Below are 12,066 nucleotides of genomic sequence, written 5' to 3'. Positions count from 1 at the left end.
CCTACAAAGCTCCAAGCCCATGAAGCTCAAAACTGCCATTGTGATATCTCACATGAGTTTGAGAAGCTTGTTATGGTATCTCACATGAGTTTGAGAAAGTGCTAAGATAGAGAATTTTGAAAGAGGGTGTTGAGAAGGAAAAATTTCATAGAAGTTGAGCTAAATAAGTTTTAGAGCGCTTAAACGTGAGCTTGAGCTACCCAAAGGGGGAAATTTTCAAGGCTTTGAAAGGGAGCCCGCACCTATATTTTTTATGTAAAGGTAATCTGAATGGTTTTTCTTGAGAGTGTCTCTTTCTCCCTCTTGTCTCCACATGCCCACCTCACTTGCAACACAGTGTGCCTCTAATAACGATGCAACATCTCTCTCGATGTGATCAGTGTTTTTTTCCTAGCCTCAACCTTTTGCAATAGAGCCTCTCTCTCTCTCCCTCCCTCCCTCCCTCCCTCCCTCCCTCTCTCTCTCTCTCTCTCTCTCTCTCTCTCTCTCTCTCATATGTGAGCCTCCAACATTCCCTTCAACATATGAGAGAGAGAGGCTCACATATGAGAGAGAGGGAATGTTGGAGGCTCACTATTGAGAGAGAGAGAGAGAGAGAGAGAGAAAGAGAGAGAGAGAGAGAGAGAGAGAGAGAGAGACTTTATTGCAAAAGGTTGAGGCTCACATATGAGAGAGAGGGAATGTCAGAGGCTCATATATGAGAGAGAGAGAGAGAGAGAGGCTCTATTGCAAAAGGTTGAGGCTAGGATAAAAAATGTGATCAATGTTTTTCTCCTAGCCTCAACCTTTTGCAATAGAGCCTCTCTCTCTCTCTCTCTCTCTCTCTCTCTCTCTCTCTCTCTCTCTCTCTCTCTCATCTGTGAGCCTCCAACATTCCCTTCAAAAGAGCTATCTCTTCCTCATACACAGCTTTTCTCCCCATCATCTCCTTCCACTTGACTCCACACACCAATATCCTTCATCGTCGCTTGCTTCCTTCATACTCACACATTCAAAAGTAATTGTTTCTTTAAACCTTTTCTTTGTTTGTTACCTGATCTCAATCTTTTACAAAAGAGCACATCTCTCTTTATCACTCTATCACATACACACACTCTCTCTATCTCTCTCCTTTGAAAGAGGAAGGTGGTTTTAGAAGTTATCTCAAGCAATCGTAGTGAGATCTCTCTCTCTCTCTCTCTCTCTCTCTCTCTCTCTCTCTCTCTCTCTCTCTCACACACACACACACACACACACACACACACATATACACGGCTATAGTGAGCACTATGGCCCTCAGCTTTATGAAGAGACGGAAAGAAGGGAGTGATAAACTTTAGTGCTTGGTTGCTACATCAGCTTTATGAAGTTGGTAACCATGTTATCAAGATTTGCCAACACTCTAGTACTCAAACCATCTAGACTGCAATCTCCCACATCCACCTCTTTTTGTCAACAAGCTTTGCATTCTTTCAACAAGCTTTGTCAACAAGCTTTGCATTCTTTCATGAATGCATTTTTCTTATCAACTCTTATAAGTTTTGATCCACACTTAAATCGACTCGAGCTTGGGACTTGGCCTTGAACTTAAGCACCTAGATCATAGTGCTCAAATAAATCTTAGTTTCAAGACTTAGACTTCAAGCTAAGCCTTAGGGTCAATCTCAAGTTTGACCTTAGGCAGATTGGTTGTCAAACTCAAGTTTACTACATTGTGCCTATCAAAGCCTACATATTAAGGCCCAAACTTATGTTTGAGCATATGTGTTAGTGCTCAAACAAACCTAAGTTTTACACTTGGTCTTGAGACTTTGCCTTACGCTCAAACTCAAGTTTGAGTGAGCCTAGGCCTTAGTGCTCAAAGTTATGTTTACAATAGGTTATCAAATCTCCCTTAAGAAACTAAGGTTCAAACTTAAGTTTGAGCCTAGGTCTTAGTACTCAAGCAAACCTATGTTTGAGTCTTAGGCTTGTTGGAAATTAGCTTTAGGCTCAAACGCAAGTTTGAGCTTATCATATTGTAGTGCTCAATCTCATCTCTACAAGAGAGCCTCAAAGCTCCCTCAAGAGATTAAAGCTCAAACATTAGTTTAAGACTAGGTTTAGAACTCAATCTTAAGCACAAATTCAAGTAGCAGGGGTATCTCAAGGCTCCCTCATGATATTGAGGCTCTAACTCAAGGTTTTTTTATTGCTCAAGTTAGATCTAGGCATTACATGGCTCATAGAATTGGGCAACAAAATTTTACACAATGTTATCGATGGTTTCAAATTAACATGTTAAAAGATGATACGTTGAATGAATGTCTTGCCATTTTGCACAATAATGAATCCAATATGCGAGTCATATGACTAAAGAAATTTACAATACTATAAATTGACAAACTTATATTCTTCCTATTGCAATATCAAAATATGGATAGAATTATAGGCAATGTTAACGTGTATTGAAAAATCTATCACACTCATGAAGTTAAAAAGACTTTTGCGTCATTTTTTTACCATTGAAATACATCACCTTTTCAAAAATGGCACTTGAATAAGTGCCAAATTTCCTAAATTGGAGTTCTCTTGATCGTTCCACAAAATTGGTATTCTCCTTTGACCAACTTTTACATAATATTCTTGTTGCATATCACATTTTCTTTCAAAATCACAAAAGTATCTAGGAATATAAGATTTCTTTTTGCACATCAAACTCGGATAACTTCCAAGCAAGAATCTACATTAAGAGATGGAGGAAAGCCCATAACATGTACTTGTAATGCTGAAGGTGGGTCTTAGATAATTTCCTGTCAATACTCCCTCTGCAACATATCTAGCAAAGGATTCTACTGGATGAATGCTATCCCAAATTAAATAAAGAGAAGGATCAGCACATCGTGTTGCCTTGACATAAGTGCCATTCACATATCCTGCTGACCCACAATGGATGCCAGGAACAAGATTGTGTTCCCCTCCTGCACCACAACAAGCTTCAAATGGATGTTGTATACCTACACGACACATTTTGTGGTTAGTACCTATATTTTCCCATACAACATTTCCCTACACCCAAATCATTTTTTTTAAACACCAACCATAACTATCAACATTTCTCAAATCCTACCTTATAATTCCAAAATCAAGTATTACATTACTACGTGGTCAAGTTAAGATCAACAATATGAAGAAAAAGATGTCATTTACATTAGTATGTGTAATGGAGAGAACTCTATTTTCCAATTCAAAAAGATTGCAAATTCTCTTTTATAACATACAACATACACTTTTCATTTAACATCCTAACCAATGGCATAGTTAAGATGATCCTCCACAATACGTTAGTCCTCTTATTATTGAAAATGGAATTTGATTAATTAATTTTTTTCAGATCAAGTATGATCTTACATGATGGGTTAAAAGGCTTTATTCTTACATATATTATTAAAACTTATTTGGATTACTAAGAGCGAGACACACAAGGTTATGTAAAGGTCCTATTAAAGAGACCCAGAGGCATTGGGGTGAGTTGGTCAAGAGAGAACACCAAGAAAGTAGTCCCTTCCCACCACACCCGTGAGATACAGAGCCTAAATGCCATTTCTTGCAATACAATGTAACACTTGCAAGCTAAACACATTTCTTTCAGTCCTCTCACTTGGAGTGCAACACTTGCAGGCTAAACACATATAAACAAAGAAGGTACTACTAAGAAGCCCTTACTATTTTTAAGACTACAAATGCAAAGAATAGTAGAATCAAAGTAAAGCTAGCTTTAGAATATAACTGCACAAGTAAGAATACAATTCATAAAATCAGACGTAAGACCTAATACCTAGTAGTACCTAGTGAAGTCCATTTAACTAGACCTTCATAGAAGCAACCCAAAACCCAAAACTATTTATTACACAAGGGGCAAGGGAAGCACTATCAATAGTCGTAACATGCAATAAAAATGTAGAAGAAAAACACATGATACATGAACTAAGTCCCCAAATATATAATGTGAGGTTTTGTTTAAAAATAAATAAAGAATAAGCAGCTTCATTTATTTTTTAAAAGGGTTTTTCCAAGGGTTTTGATCTCGATAATATAGTAAAATTTATTTATTTATTGAACAATTGAGCGTGCAAGATTCAATTGATGCAAGGAATAATGGATTTTGAAAATATGAAAGATGGTGAAAATAAATAGTTGTTTTTTATTATTTTTGGGGGGGGGGTGAGTAATTCAAAGCAAAAGGAAAGCGTTATACCATATTTTGAAGGGTTGTGGTAGCCATCGAGGAAGATTGAGTAAGCGTCAAAGAGTATCCAATTTGCATCCGAGAGCTCCACGGTCAAATTGGCAAGAAGGCTCTCCAAGTGCTGATTATGAAGCTCGCAAACATCATTGAAGAACGTCTTACACCCATATTCATCCGATTCAAATGAAGCGTAATCCACAATGTATGATGGCGTGCAGCCCAATGGTGTAAGCGTCATGACCAAGAAATTTCTAGCTCCAACTGTGTACAGCTCCTACGTTAAGGCGCATCCACCAATGATTCAATTAGGATTTGAAATTTCTTGCCCCACCCTCAAGTGTGTATAGTTGCAAGATTAAGGCACGTATATCAATGATTTTGAAGGGCTTAATATATATTATTCTTTAAAAAAAAAAATCACCCAACTTAGGGATGGGAGAGAGGGTGCGAGTTGAAGAGAGGGGGTGAGTTGATTAGAACTTGCACCCTTAAGCCCTTCAAGTAAGATGAGCTGATAAGAACTTGCATCCTTGTGCCCTTCAAGTAAGAAACATCTTATCGTTGGGATATCTTCTCCTATCCTAATATACATAGTTTTTTATCACACCACTTTAGAGCTAATCTTCCCTCACCCTAATATAAATATATATATGAGGGTGGGGGAGGTATCCTAATGGTAGGAAGCATCTTATCGTTAGGTTATCTCACCCCACCCTAACATAATCATTGAGCTATTGGGCTATCTCACCCCACCCTAATATATATCATTGGGCTATCTCCCTCCCTTCAAGTAAGGAACATCTTATTTTTAGGCTATCTCCCACCAAACTTATATACATAATTCTTGATCACACCACTTTATTTGGAGGCTTGACATAGCATGATGCTTACCCTAAACGCTGTCTCCATTGCATTCATGACATCCAACACAAGGGCTTCCTGATCAAAATTCGTTGTGTTATCGAATTGGTAGACATAGTCATTGTTGGCTGTCTCAAAGAAGTAGATTGCCTCTCTTATTTGCTGCTCCGAATAACCTACATGAGCAAGATTGGTATAATCAACATATATCTGACAAGATCACTAGTTTAAGTGATGGTTTAGGCACAAACATAACAATAAAAAAGGACCAATAACATCATAAAATTAGGCATGTTTTTGAGATTGCATCTTCCACCTCACCAAGATTCAACCCTTACCTTGATCAATCACACGGATGAAGGGCAAATGCATAGATAACAATAAGTGCGGCGTGATGCCACATGGTGCCTTCACCATTTCATAATGTATGTTAAGGAGACTAAAAACATGGGTTCTCTCTATCACCACACGTGTGCACATGCAAGTGTGCATATGTGTATGCCCATGTGTGCATTTATACCAAGGAGTTGAACAATGCACACAAGTATATTTATATATTTGAATGCTTGTGCACACATATGCATGTCCCTTCTAGGAGTAGAATGTAATAGCCATGTTAGCAAGGGTTCAAAATAAATGAATATTTCAAATAAAAACTTACTTACAAAGAAGTATTTTCTTTTGCTATAAGTTTTTTAAATAAGCATACTAGATAGGTCTAGTATGCTTGTTTTCAATCAAAGAAATATTTCAAATAAACTCACTTAAAGACAGGGATAATTTTTGTATGATAAAAAAATGCAAACTAGATAGGCCTAGTATGGCTAAATATTGATCTTCCTTCATTGTACATTTTTTATGTTTACTTATAAACAAATACTCAACAAAAATAAATTTTGCATCTACTTTATGGAAGAATTATGCCTAAACTTTACAAAATCCTATCTGTAACATCATGAATGCGTTGAATACATACTTGTTTTATTAACACTTGAATGTAATAAGTGTATATAGTGTCAATTTCAAAAAACTCAAGCTTATAGTTTGCAAAGACATCTTGAAAGTAGCCTTCGAATGTACCTTGTGTTTCTGAAGAGGATTGGTTAGTTAGCAAATCAACTAGTAGCGCTCTGAATTGGTCGACTTGCACCCCTAATGGAAACATATAGGCATCATCAAGGGTCCTTGCAGTAGAGCCAGCAGATGCAAAATTGGCTCCAAATGTGAAGTTGGAGTGGACTGACCTCAAAAAGGGATTTAAGAAACCATATCCGAGTCCTTGGGCTTTTCAAGCCCAAAAAAAAAAAACACAAATAAATTATTAGTATTTGCATGTAGCATAAATATTCAACGTGCGAGTTGAGTCTAAAACAAATCACAACAACAAAACATAGCTTGCTCATAATAGAGTAAAAAAGTACTTATCACATCACATCACATATCTAAAGGGTGGGAATCCATGTGACATCCACCTAGCAAGTTTTTTCTTCCTCTTCAACCCCATTGGAAGACATGCCATCTTAACTTCCCAAATCTCTCTCTCTCTCTTGGTTGTTGGTCGTTTCTATTATGTTGTTGGGGTGTTAAAGTGGGGTTGGGAGAAGTGAGGGGCAACGCTCATGGGGAAGGCACGAGAAGATAATTGAGTAAAAGAAGTACTTGAGGGGTGAGGGGATGGTTGAGATGAAGGAGGGCTTGAGGGACGAATCATGGGAGTGTTGGAGAGAGAGGAACAGAGTGCTCTTTGCCCTAAGGGGAGAAAGTGGATGTTGAGTGCATGTTGGTAGGTTAGGTAGCTTTGGTTTCATTGTTGTTGTGGGGTGTGCGTGTGTGTTGTTGTTGTTGTTGTGTGTGTGTGTGTGTGTGTGTGTGTGAGAGAGAGAGAGAGAGAGAGAGAGAGGAGTGGGACTAAGGCTTGGAGGGAAAGAAGGGGGTGTGTGTGTGTGTGTAGTGGTGGGGGATTGTTGTGGGGTTGTGTGTGTGTGTTTTGTACTAATGGGGCAGGGGCGAAAGGCACAAATTTGAGCTGGCGTTTGGTAAATAAATCAAAGTTATTACACAATTTATTGCACAATTATTAATCAGTAAAGCCAGTAGCTACTGACAGCAAATCGCTTGTGAAAAACCAAACACACACTCTCTCTCTCGTGCACGGCATGACTATCAAAAGCTTACTGATAAAATCAGTAATTAATCAGAGTTAATTTTAGCTGGCAAGAAGCGCAACAATCAGTAAAGCCACAAGCCACAGCTCGCAAACGCATTAAACATGTATTGTTACAAACCAGCGCGCGCTCTCTCTCTTAAGAACACACACTCGCACGCGCGCATAATCCCTATAATGATCAAAAGCTTGCTTACTGATGAAATCGGTGAGAACACGGCCATTGCTCCATCGCCCAGCTGGATGTGAGAAGTAGTCGAGGCCGTAGGGTGGGAAATCAGCACTGCTCAAGAAAGGCATGGCGCTCGCATACTCTCCCGTGTCAGCCATGGAAGCTCCAAAAACAAATATAAGAGGCTGGCAGGCCTCAGTAGCCCCTAATACTACCGCTTCAGCATGAACTTTGGAACCTCCGATGGACATGGCTGCATTGCCACCATCCCCTGCATGAGTCATCATAAAACAATGCAATGCTTGGAGCAGGAGCAGCAGCAGCAGCAGGAGGAGGAGAAGACACTTGAATTGGCCCATTCGACGCAAGAGGCAGAGCAAGACAGCAAAGGCCAACAAATGATGGAAATGAACGAGAGGCGAGGGTGGTTGTAAAAGAGACTGAGAGGATTGTTAGTTTACACCCCTAAGTTATGCCCATGGCTCACGAGTACCATAACCCCTTAGGGATGACATTTAATTGCTTGGCCCCCCATGCAACTTCGCCTACCGGCCTTAGGCTAAAGGGTGTCAGCAACGTGAGTCGCGTGGCTGGCTGTGTGTGGCCTGGCTGGGCGGATAAATATTTCGGATCGTGTGGACATGCCAAAAAGACAACTCCCTAAAAAGGAAACACATTTCCAGATTTTGCCACCCACCCACCAAAAGGGTGCACTTTTTCTTTTTCTTTTTTCAAATTTTGCCACATGCGCTTAGGCACCTCTGAGATTTATCTTGGTTGGTGTGTAGTCACATCCTGCCTTGTGTTGGACATTGTGAGGAATGATGAAAATTGCTCGATCTGAGAGTGACGTGTCGTGCATGCGGGTGAGTAGTGGGTTAGTGGCGTTCTTAATTTGCTTGTGCGAGTGCATGCCCCTAGTACGTCGACGGGTGGTCGACTACTCTGGCCTTGCATGGCGAAGCCTTGTAGTGGATGGCATCAAGGTGAGGAAGAGGGAGCGAATGGATGGGGGGACTGGGATCCAGAGGAGGCTGAGGAAGAGATGAAGCGCCAAGGGGAGGACATTGAGGCGGAGTGTTCCAAGAGAAAATGCGTGCCAGACTGGTTGAATGAGAGACTCTGTAATCAGGTGAAAAATAAGGTATGTCTAAAGCTAAACCAAGATTTTGTCAGAAGCCAAATAGGTTTGTTTTCAATGTGCAACGTATTTCTCTTCTGTGTCCAGGTAAGCCTCCTTCGAAGGGTTATTAGGTAGATGGCTCTAGGAGAGCATTCTGCATGACTGTGCTGTTTCTAAGATCTTTTACTTGGGGAGATGCTTTTTCAATGTGTTGTTTATTAAAGGCCAATCAGTCTCTAAATTATTTGCTAAAGGGCCTTTGTTCTTTGAGCAACGTTTGGTGCATGTCTTTCCTTTTGATCCGTTATTCGATGTCAATAAAAGCTTGCCCTGTTTGGGTAGAAGTAGTAGGGCTTCCCCCCTGGCTTAGGCCTACGCTGCATGACATATGAAAAGATGCAGGGGGGAAGAGAGCTTGAGCTCTTGCAAGCACACACACACACTCACAAAACCCTAATAGAGAACACACAAGGTGAGAGGCTGAAAATCTTTTTCTTCTTCACTCAACACTCAACACACCATATACAAGAATAAGAGTACTCACAATATGAAAGGTACTCAACCAATACATACACGGGTTCTCTATAGTGTGAACCCGACTAAATGAGCTGGCGCTATAACTATGCCAGTCTCTAGAATGGCTGTCACACAGCCTGTCATCCCACTAGCCGCATATCTCCCATGATCTCACCAACCATGCCAGTGGTGTAAGTGTGGGGCCTATCCCCCAGGCGGGTCATCAGTGTCCACCGCCTCACTAGAGCTCGATATCTCAACACTCCCCCTCGAGCTCAACTCCATCTCATGTACACCAAGTGAAGCCCTGAATCTGCGGAGCTTCTCTGTACCCAATGCTTTGGTGAAGATGTCAGCTACCTGATTCTCTGTGCTGACATAAACAAGGTCAAGGTCTCCTGCTAAGACCTTCTCTCTGACGAAGTGGTAGTGGACTTCTATGTGCTTCGTACGAGCATGAAAGACTGGGTTCCTGGCCAACTGTATACTGCTAATGTTGTCACAGAAAATGACAACTTGTCTATCCACTGATAGACCCAAATCTGCAAGTAGCTTCCTCAACCAAGCTACCTCACATGCTGCCATAGCAGCTCCTCTATACTCGGCCTCTGTACTCGATAGAGCAACCGTAGGCTGCTTCTTGCTACTCCAAGTCACAGCAGCACTCCCCAAAAAAAACATGAATCCACTGGTAGATCTTCTATCTGAGATACTACCAGCCCAATCAGCATCCCATGTACACATATCTCTGTCCCAGTCTCATAGAATAGTCCACAATGCAAAGTAGACTTCACATACCTCAGTATGCGTCTCACTGCATCCAAATGCGGTTTCCGTGGAACCTGCATAAACTGACTCACCAACCCAACAGCATAGCTCAAATCTGGTCTGGTGATCGTCATGTATATCAAACTTCCTACTATGCTCCTGTACATAGTAGGATCCTCCAAGATCTCTCCTGAATCTGCACTCAACTTGCCATTCTGATCCAATGGCACAGAAATAGGCTTACAGCCTGTCATACCATACTTGGACAACATGTCCAAGCCATACTGTCTCTGCAGTAATCCAATACCATGTGGTGACCTAATCACCTCAATGCCTAAGAAATATCTGAGCTCTCCCAGATCCTTCATCTCAAACTTCTGTCTTAGCAAGATCTTTACATCAAAGATCTCTGCATCATGGTCCCCCGTAATGATCAAGTCATCTACATAGATGACAACAAGCACTTGACTCCTCTATCACCATGTCTCACGTACAATGAGAAATCTGCATTGGCTACATGAAAGCCAATAGTGACAAGATATTTAGAAATCTTGTCAGACCATGCTCTTGGTGCTTGCTTTAAGCCATACAAGGCTTTCTTCAACCTGCAAACATGCTCGGGGTGACCCACATCCTCATATCCAGGTGGCTGCAACATATACACCTCTTCTTGCAAATCCCCATGCAAGAATGCATTCTTTACATCCATCTGATGTAAAGACCATTGCTTTGACGCAGCCACTGCTATCACAACTCTCACCGTTGCCATCTTGGCAACTAGGCTGAAAGTTTCCTCATAATCAATCCCATATGTCTGCGCATATCCTTTGGCTACCAATCTAGCCTTGTACCTGTTTATGCTTCCATCACTGTTATGTTTAACTTTGTACATCCACTTGCATCACCCAATGGCTTTCTTGCCTTCAGGCAATTGCACTAAATCCCAGGTTTCATTTCCATATAGTGCATCCATCTCCTCATCCATAGCTTTCTCCCAACACACATTTCCAACAGCCTCATCAATGCATGTGGGCTCAACAACCTGCACAACCTTTGCCATATATGCATAGTGATGTGCCACATAACCATCATATGTAAATCTCTGCACAGGGTTCTTCACTCTCCCTGATCTTCGCAGCTTTTCATTCATGGCTTCCATAGCCTTCTTTACACCAGGTGTTCTCATAGCTGGGATCCCAAGCTCCTCATCAAGGCTCATATCTGAGCCACTAGACTCTCCATCAACATGAGAATGCCCTGCAGAAATGTCAGGCATACCAAGGGGCTCAACCACTTTCTCTTTTCCTTTACGTGATGTAGTAATCACGTTTGTAGGGCTGGTATTATGACGCAGCCTGCCACTCCATGGTCTATCAATAGACCCACTAGATGAGGACTCTCCTGGTCCACTCAAAGACTGTGATTGCTGACCTGCATTCTGTGCAACCACACTTCCACTCACATCAGCCCCGACAGCTTCTATTTCAGCAGCATACCAGCTGCTCATCTCATCAAAGACAACATCCCTGCTTACCCTCAACTCACGTGTAGCAGGGTTATAACACCTGTATCCCTTTTGCTCAAGGGAATATCCAATAAACACACATTTTTCAGCTTTCGGATCCAGCTTAGTTCTCAGCTCATCTGGCACATGCACATATGCAATGCATCCAAAGACTTTCAGATGAGACAAATCTGGTTTTCTGCCAGTAAACCTCTCCTCTGGAGTTACATCATGTATGGCTGCAGTTGGAGTCCTGCTCATAATGTATACTGCTGTAGAAACAGCCTCAGCCCAATAGCAATGCGGCATATTCTTCTCTTCCATCAATGCTCGCGCAATCTCAGCAATGTGCCTGTTTTTTCGCTCAGCAACTCCATTTTGCTGCGGAGTGTATCTGCATGTAAACTGTCTCCGAATACCATTCTTCTTCAAAAATTCAGAGAACTCATTGGAGAAGTACTCTCCCACTCCATCTGACCTTAGGCACTTTACATATTTTCCTGTTTGCTTTTCAACCAAAACTCTGAAATTCTGAAAGTGAGTGAGCACCTCACTCTTCTCCTTCATGAAATATACCCACACTTTCCTTGTGTGGTCATCAATGAAAGTCACATAGTACCTGCAGCCTCCCATAGATATGGTCTTCGTAGGACCCCATACATCTGAATGCACAACATCTAGTGCATTTCTGCTCACATATCTGTTACGTGGAAACACATGCTTTGTTTGCTTCCCAAATTGGCATGCTTCA

General features: G+C 41.3%; 1 protein-coding gene across 1 annotated transcript; it reads right to left on the bottom strand.

The window, feature by feature from the left end:
• Window positions 1-2,449: 2,449 nt before the first annotated feature.
• Window positions 2,450-7,917, bottom strand: LOC147625081 (GDSL esterase/lipase ENOD8-like). Its single transcript, XM_086818336.1, has 5 exons — window positions 7,430-7,917; window positions 6,149-6,352; window positions 5,099-5,244; window positions 4,217-4,481; window positions 2,450-2,975 (listed from the first exon to the last, which is right to left on the bottom strand). The coding sequence occupies exons 1-5, from the start codon at window positions 7,761-7,763 to the stop codon at window positions 2,707-2,709; spliced, it is 1,218 nt and encodes a 405-aa protein (XP_086674462.1). The 5' UTR covers window positions 7,764-7,917; the 3' UTR covers window positions 2,450-2,706.
• Window positions 7,918-12,066: the final 4,149 nt, after the last annotated feature.

Source organism: Cibotium barometz, chromosome 24 (assembly GCF_041138505.1).
Source record: "Cibotium barometz isolate CiBa-2024 chromosome 24, ASM4113850v1, whole genome shotgun sequence".
NCBI lineage: Eukaryota > Viridiplantae > Streptophyta > Polypodiopsida > Cyatheales > Cibotiaceae > Cibotium > Cibotium barometz.
The sequence above is the reverse complement of the archived record's forward strand: the minus strand, read 5'-3'. Positions and strand labels throughout refer to the sequence as shown.